The sequence below is a fragment of the Chlorocebus sabaeus genome, chromosome 21 (genome assembly GCF_047675955.1).
Source record: "Chlorocebus sabaeus isolate Y175 chromosome 21, mChlSab1.0.hap1, whole genome shotgun sequence".
NCBI lineage: Eukaryota > Metazoa > Chordata > Mammalia > Primates > Cercopithecidae > Chlorocebus > Chlorocebus sabaeus.
Genome location: NC_132924.1, coordinates 108345972 through 108368229, shown reverse-complemented (window position 1 = coordinate 108368229; position 22258 = coordinate 108345972). Strand labels below are relative to the sequence as shown.

Sequence of the window (22258 nt, the reverse complement as noted above, 5' to 3'; positions counted from 1 at the left end):
TTTTTTTTGTCGGAACACGTGGTTTCAGAGCTTCAGGGACAAGGCAGCTTTGTGAGAAGCATATGCAAGAAGGGACAGATTTCTGACATTTCCATAAAAGCGCAAAAGCTTGTTTTGTTCAGAAGCAAGGTTGGAGAAGTAGCTGGTGGGTAATTGACGAGATGGGCATGGGGTAATTAGCTTGATTCAATTACCATGAGGTGGAACTGAGTTACCCAAACTAGATGTCAGCTCAGCCCAGCCACCACCCGCCCACACCATCTGCGCTCAATAAGCATTTATCTGTTGGAGCTTTTTCTGCACATTCCAAGGTCGCTGTCAGAATCTGAATCCCCCGTTCTGGCGATGCAGTGCCTAGAGCCAGGGCCTCGCAGCTTCCCTCCTTCACCGCCAATCTTGCTTCTTCCTGCCTCCACTTGACCTCCGTGGTCCCCGTCCCAGCCACCACCTAGAGGTGATGCACGTGGCCGACAGAGTGAACTCCATTCCTACATCCTAATTCTTTAGCGGCAGAGCCTTTTTGTGACCTTATGCTTAACAACAAAATTGCTCCGCATTCATTAACTTACTGGGGATAAAAAGACAGAGTTAGAGGTGAGGCGATCTGAGATTCTTCTATTAAATGGTTTGGGGCTTCAGTTAAATCATTATTTCTTCATCTGTCAAATGGCAGTAATAACAGAGGCCCAGCCTCCATAGGGAGCTGTTATAACAACAACATAAAAATCCCCAAGGGGTACCTGTGATGTTGGTTTCATGTGTCAAGCTGGCCAAGCTATAGTATCCAGTTATCTAATCAGGCACTTCTTTAGGGGGTGTTGTGAAGGCATTTTATAGATGTGGTTAACATCAACAACCAGTTCACTTTAAATTAAGAAGACTGCCCTTGGTGATGTGACTGGGACTCACCATCAATTAGCTGAAGGTCGTAAGAACAGCTGAGGTTTCTGGGAGGAGAAATTATTTCAAGACTGCAGTGCCAACTCCAGCCTGAGTTTCCAGCCTCCTTGGAAGTCCTACAGATTTCAGACGTACAGTCCCCACAAACAGATAAACCAGTTTCTTAAAATAAACCTCAGTGTCTCTATATCCTATTGGTACGGTTTTTCCTGACTGCTGCAGTACTGACTGATAGATGTAGGAAGATACCTTCCTGATACAGTCCTTGGTAGGGAAGAAGGGAGATTAAGAACCATGTGAAGGTAGTTTTATGCAGCAAATCCATCCCAGGCTATGCCAATACCCAAGGCTGCGGGAGAGAAGCAGAGGGCTGCTGGGCTCACAACCCAGCACAAGGTTATGGGGGGAAGAGACACCTCCACACCCCGCTGAGGTCCTCTCTGACTAGGGGTACTGGCAGGTACGAATCAAGGAATGAAGTTGCAGCCTTGGACTAAATAGGATCAGGGTGGAGCTTGGTACAAAGAGGGAGGGGCTGGCTAGCACTGGCACACATTGCTTGAGGACCTACTATGTGCAGGCCCCTCTGTAAAGCTGCATTTCTTCTTTCCCACACAGCTGGCTTGGTGAGCCACTGGGGGTGGCCAGCCCGAGCTCCCGCAATCCTCTCTTTCCAGCAGGAGTTCAGGCTGCCCCTGAGCACAAAGGCCCTTCCTGCCCAACTCCTGGAGAGCCTCCATCTGCCCACTCAGTGCAGTGATTTGTAAGTTGTAAAGGGTGGGCGAAGCTCCTATCCCTGCACACCCCCGGGGGAAGTCCTCGAGTGTGGGCTCATGCATCTCCGGACCGCTCTGGAATTACACAGGACTGGGTCTGGGTCCTAAGACTTAGCCTGCTTTTCAGGCTCTCGCTAGGAGATAACACAGTCCAAGCCTTTGGGAGGGCTTCAATGGAGGGGAGGGGCTGTTATGATGCCTTGAAAACTGTAAAGAGCTATGCAAGCCCATTCTCCCGGCACACCCTGAATTAGTCTGGGTTCTCCAGAGAAATAGAACGAAAAGATGTGTATGTATGTAGATACAGAGAAAGAGAGAGGTGAAAAGTTATATTAAGGAAGGGACCCATGCAGTTGTGGAGGTGCAAGTCTAAAATCTGCAAGGCGGGCCAGCAGGCTGGGAAGAGCCGCAGTTCAAGTCCAAAGTCGGACTGCTGGCAGGATTCCCTCTTTCTCCCGGGAGGTCAGTCTCTTTTGATTCGGGCCTTCAACCAATAGGAAGCATTCTGAGGATCATCTGCTTTACTGGAAGACTCCTGACTTACATGTTAATTTCATTAACAATACCTTCACAGAAACATCTAAAATAATGTTTGACCAAATTCCTGGGTACCACAGACTAGCCAGATTGACACATAAAATTCACCCTCACCCCCAGTGTCCAAGCCCAGGGAAATGTATGTACCCTTTGCCCAGAAGCCTCACCAGAAAGCCCTCAGAACCCCGGGACCTCACTGTAGCTCCTGTTCAGCTGACTTTATTACCAGGAGCAGCAGATGAATCTGGTTCCACCCAGCTGTCCTGTAGCACAGGGTTGAGGTCAGCACTTCCCCTGGCTCTCAGAGTGTGCAGGATGAGCAGATGGGCTCTGGAACACTCTAGAACACATCAGGGCAATGCCCTGTGCCCAGGACATGCTGAAAGTATCTGGGGTTATGTCACCTCCAAGGACAGATCCTGCCTGTCCTCCTTGAAAGGCCCGTGGCCTGGGCCCCAGCTGTACTTTGTACCTCCCTAATAGGAGCACAATAGCAGCAGGCCAGCCCTTTGTGCCAAATAGCCCTAAAAGACCAACAGGAGGCGATGCTTCTCTTATACTTTATAATAATCAGAAACTAAAATCATCAAAATTCTTCTGGAACAACCCACTCCAAAGAGTCCTGGAGGCCAAGGCAGGTGCAACCTTAGCTGCCAGCATTCAACCTTAGGAACTGCCCACCTCATTGAGTCCCTCCCCTTCCAGCCCCTCTTCTGCATCACAAATCTTCATCATCAAAGGTCTCTGTACACTGCAACATGATCATCTCTTCGTCAACAGGAAAGGATGCTTCCTGCAAGACACATAGTGGAAGAGGTTCACTTTGTATCTGTGGGTCTCAGGCCCCAGGCAGATAGGAAGGCTCCTGCATCTCTGGCGTGCCCAGCCCCCAGACTCTATCCTATGTCTCTTCAGCTGCATTTTCACCTCCAGCTTGGGCCAGGAAGCAAGGGCTCTAAGGGGGAAGGTCCCATTTCAATTTCACTCAACTCAGCACTCTATGACCTCCAGAAAGGAGAGAGCAGAACTGGCTTTTTTTTTTATCCTGGGGATTTCCAGGGTCCCACAAGAGAGACAGAGGACCTCATAAGGCTTTATCCAAATGCTCACCAATAGAAGATGGTACACTGCACCACAGTGCTCCCACCAGTGGAACACCATGCAGCTCCTTTCCAACAATAATGAGAGAGTGCTCTATCTGTGGGATACGCTATTTACAAAGGGCAAAGTGCAAAGCAATGTGTATCGTAGGCTACTACTATTTGTGTTTGAAAGAATATATAATATCTGTAGAATATCTTTGGATGAGTGTACAAGAAACTGGTCACTGCAGTTGCCTCTGGGGAGGGTATGGGCTAGGAAGCAAGGAAGAGAGAGAGAGAGACTAAGTAAGTGTCCATTGTATATCTTTTGGTAACTTGTAAATTTTATGCCATGTACATGGGTTACCTATTACGATTTTTTTTTTTTAAGCAGCAGTACTGTGGCTGGTTATGGTAGCTCAATTCCTGTAATTCCAGCACTTTGGGAGGCCAAGGCAGGCAGATCGCTTGAGGTTAAGAGTTCGAGACCAGCCTGGCCAATGTGGCGAAACCCTGTCTCTGCTAAAAACACAAAATAATTAGCTGGGCGTGGTGGTGTGCACCTGTAATCCCAGCTACTCGGGAGGCCATGGCGCAAGAATCTCTTGAACCTGGGAGGCAGAGGTTGCAGTGAGCCAAGATCACACCATGATTGCATGCCAGCCTGAGTAAAAAAAAGCAACAGCACTGTTTGCTTAGCAAGGGTTTCTCAGTCCCTAAAGGGACACTGTAAACAGTGATCCCAGCCAACCCCTCAGGACACTCCATGACTTCTTCCTCTAAAAATACGTTCCTGAGGTTTTGCTCCTTCTGTCTCTCTCCATCCCAGCAGAAAATGACCCCTGTAACTTGTCGGCCCTGCAGTTCGGGGTTGATCCCCATGGACCCAGGTGGCATCCCCGACCCCAGTCAACCATCTAATGAATGTGGGACCTGGTCCCAAGGGTGACATTCTGGTAGTGGGGACAACCTCCACAAACTGAGCCTTTCTTGCCCCGGAGAAGCAGTTCCCATTCACCATGCTCTCCTGATAGGGGCAGGGAAATAGGGATCAAGAGTGTCAGGGAGGTGGGACCACGGTCTCCAGGCAAATCATGTGGGCCCCTTGTTCAGTGGGAAGACAATGGCAGAGGTTGAGAGGAGAATGAAACTTTTCTGTTTACATCAGAGTCTATCAAAGCCTGAGTCCTCTTGCCCCAGAGCCACTCGGACAGCTCATTCAAAATGCAGATTTCTGGGCCCCGCTCTTGCAACACTGAGGCATCGGGAATCTAGGAGTGCTGAAGTTTGGCATCTTTGCTTTGTTTTGTTGTTGTTGTTTTGAGAGAGTCTCACTCTGTTGCCCAGGCTGGAGTACAGTGGCATGATCTCAGCTCAGTGTAACCTCTGCCTTGTAGGCTCAAATGATCCTCCAAACTCAGCCTCCTGAGTAGCTGGGACTACAGGCATGCACCACCACACCGAGCTAATTTTTGTATTTTTTGTAGTGATGAGGTTTTGTCACACTGTCTGGACTGGTCTTGAAATCCTGGGCTCAAGTGATCTGCCCACCTCAACCTCCCAAAGTGCTAGGATTCCAGGTGTGAGCCACCGCGCCCGGCCACACCTTTGCTTTGTATGGACACTGGAATCCCAGCTTGTTATCTTTTCTGCCACATGTGGAGAAGGAGGGAAAGCAAAGATTGTCCTTTTGTCTATTCTCAAAGTCTTAATAAAGCAGGCTAATTTAACTGTATCTGAGAGAAAGAGGGGACAACTGGTCCAGGGGACAGTCACCCAAGGATTGGTGGGAAGGGGAGAGCAGACTGCAGGGAAGGGCTGGGACAACTGGTCCAGGGGACAACCACCCAAGGATTGGTGGGAAGGGGAGAGCAGACTGCAGGGAAGGGCTGGGACAACTGGTCCAGGGGACAACCACCCAAGGATTGGTGGGAAGGGGAGAGCAAACTGCAGGGGAGGGCTCCATGTGAGGATTTGCCGTGATCCCAGCAGAGGGAAATGAAGACTGAGTTGGAAAAGGGCAAGTTATACCTTAGCCTATTGAACAGGTGTCCTGACTATTTTGAAACAGACATTTGCTATTATTATAACTTACCTTTTAAATAAACAGTTGTATTATTGCTAAATTAGTAAAGAAAAATCCATGGCTGTGAATCTGAAAGGACCTGTCCCCTTGGTGGCTCAGGCATAATCCCCCTTCCCTGACAAAAGCTTCCAGGAATGGCCCTCCGAACCAAGAGTCCCACTACTCATAGCACTCTAAGTGGAACAATTTGGAAGCAGACATTACTATCCTTCAAAAGCTGACAGCAAATATTACTGAAGATGATGAAAATTGTAGAAGGTGATGCAATAGCTCAGTGTTTTGGGAAGGTGTCAAGGGTTCACACAACATTTATGAATGCCTGTTGAGAGTCAGACCCCTAGGATTGGGTTCCTGCTTCAAAGGGATCCCAGTCCAGGTCTGCCTTAGAGCAGTTGTTCCCAACCTCTATGGAACCAGGGACCAGTTTCATGGAAGACAATTTTTCCACAGACCTGGGAGGCAAGGGTAGTTTCAGGATGAAACCGTTTCACCTCATATCATCAGGCATTAGTTAAATTCTCATAAGGAGAGAGCAACCTAGACCCCTTGCATGAGCAGTTCATAATAGGGTCTGCGCGCGTATGAGAATCTAATGCCCCTGCTGATCTGACATGAGGCAGAGCTCAGGTGGTCACGCTCACCCTCTGCTGTGCATCTCTGTTCCTAGCAGGCCATGGATCTGTACTAGTCTGTGGTCTAGGGATTTGGGACCCCTGCCCTAGAGGACACCTCTGTGTCTTTCCTGTTTCCCTGGCTGTCTTCCATTCATTCTATAGGATGCATCAGGCTGAAGGTGACCATCCACGGAGCAAGCTAGAGAGAATGAAAGAGTGTCCCTGCCCAGTGGCCCTTCATGGTATGATTGGGGTGAGGTCTGGTGACGGCTGCCCTTAAGAGTCCTTTTTGCTATCTAAGAGAGGTGGGTGGAGGTACCACGGTCCTCTACTTTGTCCTACCTGCTTTACTTGAGTGTTTGCACAGCTAAGGCCTTTAAAAAAGTCGATGATCTGCATATAGAGCTGAAACTTCTCCTCTGGGTTTTCTGGGTTGCAGCTGGCAAGCATTGAACTGACAACAGAAAGGAAGAAGAGACAACAAATATTCAGGATCCTGATCTTTCAACTCTGCTCCCTGCTCCCCTGAAAGATTTGGGTCACAGTGTGAACCAAGCACTTGTAAATCCTCAGACAGCCCAGACCTCTCCTTGAAAGGTCTGTGTTACCTCTGCTCCCATATCATGTCTGGAATCCCCTGGAAAATCGAGACTGTGGTGAGACTGACTCCTGTGCCCTAATTTAGTGTTCTGAGCTATGGCTGCTGGAACAAGGGAACAAGAGTTCCTCTATCCCTCAGTCAATCTTCTGCGGAATGCCCCCACGGTTCTGCTTCCACCGTGGCTGCTGAGGCAGCTCCAGGCACGCTGCGTGTCTTGAGTTCAGTTCGCTGAGTTGCCACCGCTCAGCAGGTCTAACGTGGAACTCAAGCCCTGGTGCAGAAAGGAGGCCTGTTGTGCAGGTTCTTTTCCTCCTGCCTGTCTGGGACAAGGGGAGAAGCCCTGTGTGACTCGAGCTTATGTCACCATAAGCAGCACAATTTCAAAGCAGACATTAAAATCCTTCAAAAGCTAACGGCAACTGTTGTTGCGGGGCCTCAGAAGATGATGAGATAGCTCAGCCTTTAGGAAAGGTGGCAGAGGCTCATGCAACATTTAGGAATGCCCGCTAAGAGCCAGGCCCTGCAGTGTAGACCCTGCTTCAAAGGGCTCCTTAAAGCACAGAGGCTGTGTGTCTGCAGGACAGCTGGCACGCACTCATTGTGAGTCAGTAGGCAGCCCTCACTTCCTCCCAGGATGTAGGCCCCACAGTCAGCTGAGGAACCCTCTGGCCCCAACCCCTGACTTTTCTAGGGAAAGTGGAATGTTTTTAATAGATTGTTTTTCTGTTCCATCAGCAGTGCAGAGAGTTCTGAATATTGCTTGGCAAGGACAGGCTGGCAGCTTCTCGATGGTTGTCTTTGCAGCCCAAGCTCAGCACAGAAACAGGAATGTCTCTTCCAGCCAATTGCAGCAAAATGAAACTCAACGCACAGCTGAGAAGCGCTTGAGTCACTCTGTAAGGTCGATCTGGAGAGGACAAAGCCCTCCTCTGACAACCCCACTTCTCCCCAAGTCCATCTAGGCCTGGATGGAACAGGGAGAATGGAGGGAAAATGCTGATGTGTGGCCTGCCTGAAGCTCTGCTGAAAGGCCAGCTGGGTTACAGGGGACAGCTGTGGCCCCAAGGCCTCACAGGCACCCATAGGCCAGGCTCCCCTTGAGAGGACAATGGAGATATTCATTGGGATCACAAGGATATGTCACTCTCACTCCCAAAGCAGAAAAATGAAACATCCAGGATTCTTTTTAGCCATGACAGCAGCACAGGTATCTGAAGAACTTGTGCCTTCAGGCCCTGAGACCACAGGTTTTTCAAGCAAAGCAGCAAGGGAATTTCAGTCCTAAATTATTTCTCTCTCAGAAAACACTCCTTTGGGACATGGTTAGTCAAGCTGCTTCTTGTTTTAAAATCTTTTCACATCTTATTTTGTGTCTTCCCACTTCATGGGGTCAGCTATCCTTTTCTCCCCTCCTTCCATATCCATTCCCATTAGCACCATGAAAAGCAGTAACCCGCTTTTGCAGAACTCAGACAGTCCCCTAAACTCAGGGCCCAGGCCTGTTTGCATGTTGGCCCTTATTCTCTGTGCCCCAGAGCCCCCTCCCGCCTTCTCCTTCCAGGTCAGCTGGGAGAACCTGCCTGCAAGTTGCCCTGGGAGCTACAGACTGATGGTTTATGTTCTTCCAAAATTCATATGCTGAACCCTAACCCCCAACGTGAAGGTGTTAGGAGGTGGGGGGCTCTGGGAGATCATAGATTAGGGCATGAAGGTGGGCCCCTCATGATGGGATTAGTGCCCTTATAAAATAGGTCCCAGAGCCAGGCACTGTGGCTCATGCCTGTAATCCTAGCACTTTGGGAGCCGAGGTGGGTAGATCATCTGAGGTCAAGGGTTTAAGACCAGCCTGGCCAACATGGCAAAACCCCGTCTCTGCTAAAAATACAAAAATTGGCCAAGCATAGTGGCATGCACCTGTAATCCCAGCTACTTGGGAGGCTGAGGCAGGAGAATCACTTGGACCCAGGAGGTGGAGGTTGCAGTGAGCCAAGATCACACAACTGCACTCCAACCTGGGTGATAGAGTGAGACTCCATCTTAAAAAAAAAAAAAAATTAAAAAAAAAAGAAATAGGTTCCAAAGAGATTTCTTGCCCCTTCACCATGTGAAGTTTTATCTAGAAGGTGCCCTCTGTGAAAAAGCGAGGCTCTGACTCTGCTGGCACCTTGATCGTAGACTCCCCAACCTCCAGAACTGTGAGAAATACATTTCTATTGTTTATAAGCCATCCAGTCTATGGCATTTAGTATATAATGGACTTAAGGCAGGGATACAGCAGCCCTCAGCAGAGGTTAGCAGGACTAACACACACTGGGAATAGGGTGCAAAGTGAACAGATGACTTTCCACAACCTACAGCTGATAACCTGGTGTGTCCCAGCCCTGCACCAGGATGGAAGAATTTTCTACTCTAAAGACACCACAGATAATGTCATCCCCAGGTCTATGACACAATCCTAGAACCAGCTCACTTCTAATCACAGAAAAAAAGTGGATCCCAAGAATGCCCACTGAATTAGGCTCCGGATCTGGTTTGGCTCTGTGTCCCCACCCAAATCTCCTGTCGAATTCTAATCCCCACGTGTTGAAGGAGGGGCCTGGTGGGGGTGGTGATTGAATCATGAGGGTGGATGTGCCCCTTGCTGTTCTCATGACAGAGTCCTCACAAGATCTGGTTGTTTGAAAAGTGTGTAGCACTTCCCCCTTCACTCTCTCTCCTGTCACCACGTGAGGATTTACAGGTTTCCCCTTTGCCTTCCACCATGATTGTAAGTTTCCTGAGGCCTCCCCAGCCATGCCTCTTTTATAGCCTGTGGAAGTGTGAGTCACTTAAACCTCTTTTCTTTATAAATTACCCAGTCTTGGGTAGTTCTTTGTAACAGTGTGAGAATGGACTAATACAACACCCATCTAGGGGCTGCAGAGGAGAGGCTCCTGAACACCCCAGCAGGGGTGTGTGCGTGCACACACACACACACACACACACACACACCTCTCTCTCTCTGACTTACCACATTCATGCACATGCAAACTCACACAAACACACCTGCACACACACAATCTCACATCCACCCACACACAGGCACATGCTATCTCATACCCTCTTCCTCACCTGGAGCTAGATGTACTTGGAACCTCACTTTTGTCCAGGAAGCTTGCCACATCAAAGGCATCCTCAAAAAGGATCTGAAAGAAAGCACAACACTTCATGTGTGGGAAATAACTTGACAATTTCACGCTTGCTCTGGGCTGCTGGGGAGCGATGAGTGGAAAGGCTCTGTCTTTACACCACACCCCAGAGGGTGTGCATATCAGAGCAGGGGCCCACACCTGGGGGCTCTGCTTGGTGTTCTTCCTAGGGGGTGAATGCTAAACTCTAGAGTGCCCAGGACAAACTGCCAAGCCTGGAGGTGGCTGTGAGGGACAGGAAGAAATGGGGATTGTGACTCCTCTTGCCGAAGAAGGTGGGAGCTCAGGTGTGAGATGTAATTACCAGAGCCTCAGTTTACCACTGAGAAAAAGCTCATCAAAACCTCCAAGGTGGACAGATTATTGGAGCCCAGGGTCCTCAGTCTAGCAGTCTCATGCCAGGGCAGCTGAATCCAGAGGGTCAGGAAGGCTCTGGGTTAGGCTGCAGGCAGGCCAACTCCCAGGCCTGCCCCTTGCTAGCTGTGTGACCTGGGACAAGTTACTTCATCTCACAAATCCTCCACTATAAAATAGGAGTCACATCAGTGTCTACTCACAGGGCTATTCCAATAATTAAGTAAGATAATGTATGTGAAGTATCTGGTTACATTTAAACATTACCTACTTCATAACAGACATACCTGACACATAATTGAACATTACCTGCTTTATAAAAGACATATATGTTCATTGTGGAAATTTTGGAAAATAGAAACAGATCAAGAAAATAAGAATTACTGAGAAACAATCCCACCCATGTCCATTGTTGACACGTTGATCTAATTCTCTCCAGTCACTTCCCCCAGGTCTATAATATATATTTCCAATTTGGAATCTTGCTATTTAGACAGTTTTTCATCCTGCTTCCCCCTAAAGTGTTAGAGGATATTAAATATGTTACAGAAACATGAGTTACACTTACTTGACTGCCAGATTTAGCAAATACAAATACGGGATGCCTAGTTACATTTTGAATTTCTGATAAAGAATGAATAAGTTTTAGTATAAGAATGCTCCAAATCGTGCATGGGACGTTTTTGTATTAAAAATTTAACTGAACCTTTGGGAGGCCGAGACGGGCGGATCAAAAGGTCAGGAGATCGAGACCATCCTGGCTAACACGGTGAAACCCCGTCTCTACTAAAAAAATACAAAAAACTAGCCGGGCTCGGTGGCAGGCACCTGTAGTCCCAGCTACTCGGGAGGCTGAGGCAGGAGAATGGCATAAACCCCAGAGGAGGAGCTTGCAGTGAGCCGAGATCCGGCCACTGCACTCCAGCCTGGGCGACAGAGCGAGACTCCATCTCAAAAAAAAAAAAAAAATTTAACTGGGCATGCTTTACTTTAACTGGCATCCCCTTTACACTGGCAGGTACTGGCAGGTTCTGCCAGGGTCTCTCCTCTCCTCTCCCCTCCCTGCAACACACAGCTCTTTCAAGAGGATTGATGTCTGCCCTTTCTTTCAATTTGCTTCCTGGAACTGAATCCCTTGGGACTCTGGCCCCTCTCTTAGTTTTCCGAACATTTTCTGTAGTCCTTCTACATGATATCTCTGTGGTCATTTCAAAGAGGATCTGGAAAGGGGCCACAGAAAGACCTGTGATCCAGTGGCCATCAGCTCTGAAGCCCATCAGCTCCATGTTGCTCCCTGGCAGGCCTGAAACAGGGACGGAGAACTGAAATTCCTGTCCTTAAGCAATCGGCCCACCAAAGTCGCAGGCCACACATCGTGCTCACCTGTGCAAATCTCCCTCACAAGCCAGCTTGAGAGGGGACCCCCACACCAGCCTCCACAGCCTTTCCAGAGTGCCACCACACTCGCAGGGCAGCTCCTCTCTGAACTGAAATGGAGCAGTCCAGGGCCTCCCGGGCCCATCTGACCCCGCTGCTGTCCTCTAACACAACAGTTGTGCAGCAGAACCTCTCCAGGTGGACTAGGGGCTGCAGTGGTGTCACTGCACAGCAGGAGTAACTGTGGCTTTGTCCCTGCTTTGGGTATGGGAGTTCTCTGTTCTGCCTACCTTATCGCCCAGCCCTGGCCTGGCCTAAACCTGGGCACAGCAGTGCAGGCAGAGCCCTGCTTCTGGCCACAGCTGAGGGAATCTGCTGCCAGCTTCCCTTAATACCCAAAAAACCTCAGCCCATAGGCCTCCCTGAAAAACCCAGAAAAGCTGTTTCCATGATTTGGAGACATTAGATGATTCTGGTTATTTTCTTTTTGGATGTGTTGGCATGCTTGCACGGTCAAGTTTGACAGAATGGCTCAGGCATTTGGTAGATACTGTCACGCAACACTTACTGATGGGGATAAGTTCTGAGAAATGTGTCCTTAGGCAACTTTGTCACGTGAACATCACAGAGTGTACTTATGCAAACCTAGATTGCATATATATATATATGTATCTTTTTTTTGAGACGGAGTTTTACTCTTGTCACCCAGGCTGGAGTGCAATGGTGCGATCTCAGCTCACTGCAACCTTCACCTCCCAGGTTCAAGTGATTCTCCCGCCTCAGCCTCCTAAGTAGCTGGGATTACAGGCGCTCGCCACCATGCCCAGCTAATTTTTGTATTTTTAGTAAAGATAGTGTTTCACCACGTTGGCCAGGCTGGTCTCGAACTCCTGACCTCAGATGATCCACCCACCTTGGCCTCCCAAAGTGCTGGAATTACAGACTGGAGTCACTGCACCCAGCCCATATATTTATATATATATATATTTTTCATATGGAAAACCAAAAATCCAAACTCCATTACTGAAGATCGATTATTTCCCCTACTTGATCTGCAATGCCAATATCAAGTGCCATATATCAGGTTTCCATATGTGCTCCATTATCATCATTATACATCACAGACCATTGTATATGTGGTCTGTTGTTGCCCAAAACATTTTTACGTAGCCCATGACTGTCTTTTCCTTTCATTTTCTTCATATGAGACTCCAGGGCTTGGCACTTTGGGGCTGTAAACACATCTGTTTGGCTGCCCTTTCATACATGCCTTGGGCACAAGATCCTAATCATCTGGCTCTCTTGAGCCATCATGGAACAGAACGCATCATGGTGGACGCAACATCAGAGGAAAACCAGATCAGAAGCCACGGTCTGGTGGACCAATGCTTGGGGGTCGGGGAAAGGACCAAGGCAGTAGCTGGCAGGCCACTGAACATCTGCACCGGAGTTCCCTCCAATAGGATCCACCGCACCAGCCACCAGGGAAGCTTGTTAAAAAGGCGGATCCTGAGGCCCCACCCTCAGAGGCTCTGATTCAATGGGTCTGGGATAGCAGCCTGGCACCTGACTTTTTTCTTTTTTTTTCTGAGATAGCGTCTTGCTCTGTTGCCCAGGCTGGAGTGCAGTGACACGATCATAGCTCACTGCAGCCTTGACCTCCTGGGCTCAAAGGATCCTCCTGCCTCAGCCTCCTGAGTAGCTAGGACTACAGGGGTACACTACCACAGCTCTCTACTTTTTAAAATTTTTGGTAGAGACACAGTCTCACTGTGTTGCCCAGGCTGGTCTCAAACTCCTGGGTTCACGCAATGCTCCCACCTTGCTCGGCCTCCCAAAGTGCTGGGATTACAGGCGCGAGCCACCGCACCCCGCCAGGCACCTGACGTTTAAAAAACTCCACAGGTGATTCAGTTGAGAAGCATCAGGGGAGATAACGGAGGGTTGACCACCAACAGGTGACCAAAGGGCAGAGTGGTGTGAAAAAATGTGTAATGAGAGACATACAGCCACTGAAGCGGGAGCTGGGTGTTCTGGGCAAGTCACGCTGCAGGCTAGGCCTGCAAACTAGAAGGACAGGAACGGGGGTGATATCTGTCCGTCACCAGGCTTGGGCCTGATAGCTGAGGAACCTTCTAAAAAATGGAGGCATTCCAGGGCTGTAACCCCAGGGTCAGAGTCAATCGGAGGCTCTCTGGCCCTAAGACTCCACAGAGAGACACTGGGAAACTAGCATGTCGTCTCCTCAAAGGCGCACCGACTGAGGAGCATTTGGAAAGTCAGGACAAGGGGGTGGCATGTATCAGGTGGAAGCCATGGATGCTAAATGTCCACGAAGCACAGGGCCTGTGCAGAGTGCGCATCGTCTGCCCCTCTAGAGGAGCGAGCGCAGCCTGGGCCGTGCGGTAGAGCAGTGTTCTGAGGCCATCCTCATTCTGGAAGAGCAGCTGTGGGCCCACTTTTATCTCCGTGTTGGGCGACCTCAAATGCTACCTGATGCTCTGCTTTGCAGACTATGGCCACAGCCATTCTGACTAGTGTACTGAACGCTGAGAAATGCATTTATAGTGGCAGTTGTGGTGACCTCCCCTTCGCAGATCGCTCCCAGTGCTCTTTAGGGTGGGAACTGACCGCCTTTCAAGGGCTGGACCTGATTGGTCCAAGCGTGATCCACTCTATGGCCAGTCATTGGCTCAGCAGGTTGGCAATTTGGCCAGTTCCGGCCAATGAGAGGGGAGGAGCGGTTCTGGAAAACTTTTGCCTTAACCCTTAAGAAAGAGCTTTCATAGGAAATCTTTGTCTTACCTGATGTAAAGTAGGAAGAATGACCGTTCGATTGCTCTAGCCGCCATTCCACAGCCACAGGGGCCGGGAGAGGTGGGGAGGGGAGAGAAAGATAAGAAACCAGGCAGAGCCAAAGGAGGCCAGAATCCACGCGGACATCGTGAGCTCCTCTGCCTGCCTCGGACCTCCCCGATGTGAGGAGTGCATTTCTCCATGGTTTAATAATCCAGGCCAGGCCGGTCGCGGTGGCTCAAGCCTGTAATCCCAGCACTTTGGGAGGCCGAGACGGGCAGATCACGAGGTCAGAAGATCGAGACCATCCTGGCTAACACGGTGAAACCCCGTCTCTACTAAAAATTACAAAAAACTAGCCGGGCGAGGTGGCGCGTGCCTGTAGTCCCAGCTACTCGGGAGGCTGAGGCAGGAGAATGGCGTGAACCCGGGAGGCGGAGCTTGCAGAGAGCCGAGATCGCACCACTGCACTCCAGCCTGGGCGACAGAGCAAAACTCCGTCTCAAAAAAAAAAAAAAAAAAAAAAAAAAAAAAAAAAAATTCCAGGCCCTAGCAGCCCAAAGAATCCTAACTGAGACAACCTCCCAAGCCTTGTCTTCTGCCATCCCCAGGGAAAGGCCAGGAAACTAACCGCAGAAAAAGAAATACTGTTCCGTGGCCCCAAGGATAAGAAAACCGGAAACTACCTTGGGAGCCAGAAGGCAAACTGCACCTCCGACCTGCTAAATGCAAAGCCCTGGTGTCCCCGGGCGGGGGCGAGGGCGGTTGCTGCGCCCCATCCACGCCACCGGGCAGGCCCGCTCACCTCCTCGGGCGTGGAGACCAGCGAGCAGCTGGCCCCCTGGCTGTCCACGCCGCTGTCCTTCACGCTGCCCTCCGCACAGGCTGGCTCTCGGCAGGCCTCCGCCAGGCTCGCAGGGCCGCGGTGCTTCTGCGCCCAGGCCTGCCGGAGGCTGGCCTTCCTCTCCTCCGAGAGGTTCTGCCACAGGTGGGAGATGGCCGCAGAGACAATAGGCAGCGCCGCCTCCTGCGGAGTAATGATCCCGCTGCCGGTGAGGAGGTCCATCGTCTGTTTGTAAAAGTTGAGATACCTGGAATAGAAGCGGCGCTGTCTCGCACCTCTGAAGCTCCCTCTCGAAGCGTCTCCCCGGGATTCGGTCCATGGCGTGGACCCCAGCACACAGGCCCGGCCACGGTGCCACGGCTCACCAGGGGCTTAGACTTCTCTGACTCTGCACGCCCATGGCCCTTGGAGAGCAGAGCCTTCTTGGGGGCCATGAAGGACATAGACTTGGGTTTTGGGGCCCCTCCCCGAGTTCCCCCGGTCCCTGCCCCATGAAGCCCTCAGTGTTAGAGAGAAGCAGGTAAGAGACGTAGCTGCCTCGGCTCTCATCCTAAGGGAATATTCTTTAAAATTCTGAGCCCATGAATGTGTGGGCATGGTAGGACTCTAGCTTTATCCTGCAGCCCGAAAGTCAGGCTCGGCTGTGGAGACAGCCTCCTGCTATTGAGCCAACTCCTCTGGAAGCCAACACGGCTGCTGAGGGGCCTTGAGTCTGTGGAGGAGGCAGTGGCAAGGTACGTCTGAGCCAGCCATTCCTATCTTTCCTACTATAAGACCAGTGCGGACTTGTAGGGGTGTGTGTTTTGGGGGAAAAGGGGGTTAGCCCTCATAATCACCATCAGCTGTGCCCCCCACAAGTCACCCCAGATAAACACCCAGTCTAAGTAAAAACACTGTATGAGTGTATGTGCTATGCTAATGCAGCTTCAAGACTATTTCTCTAGCCTCTCTGCCAGTCCTGTCCCTGAGCCCCTCCCATATGAAAATCCTGGAGAGTTCGTGATTCAGGGCCTCCTATGAACCGTTCACTCCAGCTGGCGTACACAGCTGCAGCGTACTCCAGCCAGAACCTCTGTCCCCTTCCCCATGGGAGGGAGCTCCACGGGTGCACAAAGCCACCCCACCCAGCTGTTCACACCGTTCAAATTCCATGAGGTCAGGCGACAAAGTGCCTGGGGAGCATAAGAGCACTTTTTTCTCCTCTTCCTCCTCCTCCTCCTCTTCCTCCTCCTCCTCTTCCTCCTCCTCCTCTTCCTCCTCCTCCTCCTCTTCTTCCTCCTCCTCTTCTTGATCTTCCTCTTCCCCGTCTTCCCCCTCCTCAGCATCCTTCCTGACTGCCTCAATTGGGCACCAAGGGGAGGAACCATTCTGAGAAAAACTGTTTGACAGCAGGCTGGGAAAGAAAACAAACAAGACAACTATAGACTAATATCCCTCATGAATATGGACAAGACAGTCTTAGCAACTTTAGCAAGTATACATGTATATGTATGTGTGTGTAGGTGTACACATCACGACCAAATGGATTTTTCCTAGGAATGCAAGATAACTGGTTCAACATTTGAAAATCAATCAGTGCAATTCAGCATATCAACAGACTACAGAAGAAAAACCTCAATAGATGCAGAAAAGGCATCTGACAAAATCAACATCCATGAATGATAACAACTCTCAGCAAACTAGAAAAAAAAGGGAGTTTTGTTAACCTGATAAAGGGTATCTCAAAAAAAAAAACCTACCACTAACATCATGCTTAATGGCAAAAGACAGTTTCCCCTCTCAATCAGGAATAAGATGAGGCGGTCCACTCTTACTATTTCTATTCAAAATTGTTCCGGAAGTTCTAGCCAGTCCAGTAAGGCAAGCAAAAGAAATTAAAGGAATATAGACTGGAGCAGAAGAAACAAATCTATCTTTATTTGCACACAGCATGATTATCTGTGTAGAAAAATCTCAAATAATCTACAAACATGTCATTAGAACCAAGAAGGGAATTGAGCAAGGTTGCAGAAGACAATATCAGAATATAAAAATCAATAATATTGTTACATAGTAGCAATGAATAATTGGAAACTGAAATTTTAAAAAGCATCATTTACAATAGCATGAAAAAATGACATACTTAGGTTTAAACCAAAAGCTCAATCCATTAAAAAAAGGATAAATTGGACTCATCAAAATCTACAAATTCTGCTCTTCAAAAGACACCTTGAAGAGAATGAAACAGCAGGATACAATTTAGAAAAGTCATGACCCACACCCAGGGTCTCTTTATACTTATAGGAATAATCCCCAAGGTACCATGTTGAGTTAAAAAAGCAAGCTCAGCTGGGCGCGGTGGCTCACGCTTCCCAACACTTTGGGAGGCCGAGGCGGGTAGACACCTTCAGGTCAGGAGTTTGAGACCAGCTTGGCCAACGTGGTGAAACCCCGTCTCTACTAAAAATACAAAAACTATCCAGGTGTGGTGGTGGGTGCCTGTAATCCCAGCTACTCAGGAGACTGAGGCAGGAGAATCTCATGAACCTGGGAGGCAGAGGTGGCAGTGAACTGAGATCATGCCACTGCAGTCCAGCCTGACTGACGGAGTGAGACTCCATCTCAAAAAACAAAACAAAAACAAAAACAAAAAACAAAAAACCATGAGATCATAAAAGTACATTTCTCAGATCAGTTTCTCCTTCAAATTATGAATGTGACATATTAATAATGTTCCCTTTTCAGCATTTGTGACACCTTTTCTTAGGTTCCCAGGAGGCCTGGAATATAGACTGAGATTTGCATTTTCCTGATGGTCATATGAAGCCTCCAAGAAAGCGATTAGTTGTGGCTTTAAAAAATACATACAGAAAAAGCTACCATATAATATAAACACTAGGGTCTAATTTCTCTAAAGAATAACATGCAACTTTTTAAAAAACTTGATGGATTTTCTTGAAAATTCACATTGATTTTCTTTGAGTTCTGAGGTAATATATATTTTTGGGCTTTTGTGTATTTTCTGCATCTTCTCTGATAAGCATGGATCATTTTTATAATTGGGAAAGAATTGAATGCATGTTACTAGAATAAAAGAGAAAGGAATGGTCTCCAGCATATGGCTGTTTTGGATGATGAGCAGCAGCCTGATGGTTCTGCAGGCCTGAGGGGAAGGGTGAGTTGCTACCAGACAGTACTGATGGCTGTGAGGGCACAGCAGATCCCCAGGTTCCTGGGGTTTGCGGTGTCTTACCTGTCATTTCCAGAATACATGCTGGCATATTCTTTCTTGACCTCCTCTAAGCTGCTTGCATGCCCATCCTCCAGGTTGAAGGATGCTATTGGGGAGTTAAAGGCCAGGAACACAAAGAGAAAAGTCAGGCCTCTGTTGGAGTCTCTCCCACCCTCTGGCCCAGGTGGGCCATGGGTGGGACCCCGAACCCTCCAGGGTCAGCATTAGGGAGACCAGAGCCCACTTTCTCCTTCTAGGTGTGAGGGGAGAGCCTTAGACAAGCAACAGCCCACTCTTCCTCTGGCCTCTGAAGATGAGATCAGGTGCCTTCAGCAGCACTCCAGTAGGGAACTCATCAAAGTCTCATGTCCTGGTGCCTCTGGCCGGTCTTGCTGGACTGCAGGCTCACTAAGGACAGGGACCCTCAACATTGGCCCAAGCACAGTTCCTGGCACACAGTAGGCCCTCAATAAATATTCGTTGATTCATTGTAACCCAACTTCTGTTTTCAATAGAAAAACGGAACCAGTTTTCTCCAGGGAGGGAGATGGGGTTGGCAAGTAGGGATCCATTACCTTTCAGCTTCAACAAATTATCCAGGGTTTGCTCCAGTTCCGGAATATGACTCTTTGCCTTATTCAGAACCTGCCACTGAGGATAGACAGACAATGCTGAAAGCCAGCCTCTCACTGCAGAGACTGGTTTTGTGGACCAAGGAATCCCTTCCCAGGACTGAGGCCACACTCCCTCAGATGCAAAGTCACATCCCTTAACTTCGTCAGTGAAAAGAATAGGAAGTTCGTTCTGATGCACAGGAGGCACTAAGTTTTGTTTGTAGCCTAGAAATGGGTTCTCACCAAAACGCCAAAGGATTTGGAAAGAGTTAAGCTTTGTTCAGCAAATTGCTACTGCTGTAGAAAGGCAAATGACTACAGAGGCGGCTTGAAGGTGGAATAAGGAGTGATGAAAGAGGCGCAGTCTGCATGAACGTCAACCCCAGGCATGCACAAAGCAGAGCTAGACTTCAGCTCAGTTGTAACATTGTGCAAAGGGCTAGTTAATATTAAATGTCCTATTCTCCCACTATTTTTATTTGCTAACTGCATACTCTCCAGATGATCTAAAAACTTATCAAATGCTGTCAACCCAAACTCTAAATTTCCCTCTTTCCCTTTTTCCCTCCTTCCCTCTCTCCCTTCCTCCCTCCCCTCACTTCTGCTTCCCTCCCACCCTTCTTCTTTCCTTTTTTCCTTCCTTCCTTCCAACTTCCTTCCTTTTTTTCTCCCTCCCTTCCTCCCTTCCTTTCTTCCTTCCTTCCTTTCTTCCTTCCTCCCTTCCTCCCTTCCTTCCTTTTTCTTTCCCTCCTCCTCTCTCTTCCTTCCTTCTTCCCTCCTTCCTTCCTGTATGTAACATTATTAAAGTCAAAATGGTAACAGCAAGATCATTCAAAAACGAGCAATGCTAAATGTTGTTTGTTAGGCTGACCACCTGTATCTGTCAGGGGCTGCATGCATCCCTTGGACATGTACAAGGGCAAAACTGTGTGCTAAGTCCCAGGGATACAGAGTACATAAGACAGTCCCTGCTCTCAGGGTGCTGACCTCTGACAGGGAAGACAAGCAAGGAAACAACCCCTCATAACACAAGATAGAATTAAGTAGGTACTAACAAGGGGTAGAAGCAAAGGGCTGTGGAAATGTACAAGGAGGAGGGAATAGTCCAACTGGAGGGGTCCAGAAGATTCCATGGAGCAGGGCAGCTGAGCAGAGTGAGCCAAGCCCAGCTTTGAAGTGTGCACAGAATCCCAAAGGCAGAGCTAACTGCATGAGCAGAGACACAGAGGCCATGAGAGGCAGGCCTGGCTCAGGGAACTGCTGCAGTGAGATGTGGCCAGAGTGTGGGGCAGGCATGGGCGGGACCCCAAAGCAGCTGGGGGCAGAGCAGCCTGGGATTTCACATTCTAGAGTCCAAGGATTCTGGTGGGTGCCTAAAAAGGAGACTTGAGGGGGGCTGGGGTCACAGCGCTCTGCCAGCCCGAAGAGAAGGTGAAGGGAACCGCAGCTACACGATGACACAGTCAGTTGCAAGCTCCCTGAGCACTCCTATGTGTTTTGCTCTCCCCAGTCCCAGAGTTCATGTCCATGCTGGTGGGTCAGCAAGGACTTGGAACTCGGGGCTGACTGATTTCCAGCATCTGGGGCTTGTTCGTAGGGTGGAAAGATGATTCTCCAGCTGCTATGGTCTGAATGTTTGTGTCCCCCCAAAATTTAGTATATTGAGTCCCAATCTCCGATATGATGCTATTAAGAGGTGGGGGCTTTTGGAAGGTGATTAAGCTGATTGGTGCCCTTATAAAAGAGTCCTGAGGGAACCTGTTTGTCTTTCCCCCGTGTGAGGACACAGCAAGACAGCCCTGTCTATGAACCAGACAGCATGCCCTCACCAGACACCCAATCTGATGGCACCTTTGTCTTGGACTTCACAGGCTCCAGAACCAGGAGCAATAAACTTCTGTTGTTTATAAATTTGTCTAGGGCATTTGTCGCAACCCCAGCAGAAGTGGCAGCTCCAGGCCAGTCCCTGCCTTGCAGCACAGTCCCTCCACACGTGAAAACGTCTCCTCCCCTGTGGAAATGCCCCCTCTCCTCCTCTAGGTCCCCATACCTTTGAGGCTGTGAGATCAGACTGAGAGTACACTGTCCTCCTGAGGCTGTTGAAGAGCGCTGCCAGGGTGGCTCGGTGGCGGGCCTGGGACAGGCGTCTCCGGGCCACCCGATGCTCAAGCTCCTGCAGCTGTGCTGGCAGCTGGGGTGTCTCTCTGTCATGGGGGTTGCTGCTTTCTTCAGGGGTTGCCATTATAAGCTGTAATGCACTATTATGCTTTTTTGCCCTAGATAATAAAAATACAATATTAAAGGAAAAGGAAGGCAAATTGAGGCAGGCAGAAAAGAGGTACCCTTCCCAAGTAAAGGCCCCAAATTCATTCCCTCATGAATTCAGTTATTGGTGAGATTTACAGTGAGAGAAATTTGACAAGTTTACAAAAGCCCTTTGAAGGTGATGTTGGTCAATTGCTAATTAAGAAAAGTAGATGGAGATTATACATGGTCAACACAAATTCTGTTATTGAAGCTCAGCTCCTAAAATTGCAAACCACCCATATAGGACTTAACAGTTGAGGGGTCCTGGGACTTACCTCGAAAGGTTCCAATACATTGCAGGTACTCACCAGACACTTGTTAATTTCAGGGGTTAATTTTAAGCACGGCCAAGGAAAGCAGCCATATCCTGAGATCTCAGGCTTTACTTTAGTCTGTTCAAAGCCGAACAGGTACTTGTCCCCACTGTGAGGTCTTTTTCTACCTTAAGAATGCCACCTCTTTTATGTGGGTAGTAGTTACGCAGGTGTATACATATGAAAAAAAATCCCTCAAGGGGTACACTTTAGACTCATGAATTTTTTTGTGATACACCTCAAGGAAAAAAAAAAAAAAGAAAACAAGAAAATTCACTTTACCACCTGTGCAAGCAAGAAGTCACCCGATGACAGAGAAGTGAAAGCCATTTTGCCTTATCTTGCCTCTAGTGGGTTCTGGAGGTGATCACTGTGTCCTTCTTTGTCACATCTGAGCTTACAAGCAAGAAGCCCTTCCCTAGGAGAGGCGATTCTGGGACTCATATGTAATTGTTTCAATAAGATACAGGGGCCAGGGCTTTTTACCTGAGCCATAGACCCTTCCATCAGTCCTCACCCCACCACTCAGAGAGCTATTCCCCACTAGCCTGCCTGCTGTTTGAACAGGGAGGCTGTGACTTCGTCCCTTCTGTACCCTCAGTGCATAACACAGAGCCTGACCCCATTAGGCCCTCAGTGCTGGAGTTTCTGATGAAT

At 49.0% G+C, this 22258-nt stretch overlaps 2 protein-coding genes across 2 annotated transcripts in view; one reads left to right on the top strand and one right to left on the bottom strand.

Moving 5' to 3' along the window:
* LOC103226949 (solute carrier family 23 member 1-like) overlaps positions 1-2693 on the top strand; it is a 53214-nt gene extending 50521 nt beyond the window's left edge. The window contains exon 9 of the mRNA XM_073008680.1: positions 2334-2693. Coding sequence (XP_072864781.1) covers positions 2334-2693 — 360 coding nt within the window. The remainder of the gene's footprint in view (positions 1-2333) is intronic.
* Positions 2694-2729: 36 nt separating this feature from the next.
* STRA8 (stimulated by retinoic acid 8) lies at positions 2730-21222 on the bottom strand. Its single transcript, XM_073008665.1, has 8 exons — positions 21031-21222; positions 18942-19017; positions 18388-18472; positions 16294-16548; positions 15117-15402; positions 9708-9781; positions 6338-6449; positions 2730-3006 (listed from the first exon to the last, which is right to left on the bottom strand). The coding sequence occupies exons 1-8, from the start codon at positions 21220-21222 to the stop codon at positions 2932-2934; spliced, it is 1155 nt and encodes a 384-aa protein (XP_072864766.1). The 3' UTR covers positions 2730-2931.
* Positions 21223-22258: the final 1036 nt, after the last annotated feature.

What these genes read in the sequence shown, in the direction of transcription:
- STRA8 (XM_073008665.1), bottom strand. Translation starts at nt 21,222, where the DNA reads ATGGCAACCCCTGAAGAAAGCAGCAACCCCCATGACAGAGAGACACCC. An exon ending in GACCTCATGGAATTTGAACG is followed by an intron (nt 15,403 to 16,293) that starts GTGTGAACAGCT and finishes CTTCTATTCCAG; the next exon opens with GTATCTCAACTTTTACAAAC. An exon ending in CCAAGTACATCTAGCTCCAG is followed by an intron (nt 6,450 to 9,707) that starts GTGAGGAAGAGG and finishes TTCTGTTGTCAG; the next exon opens with TTCAATGCTTGCCAGCTGCA.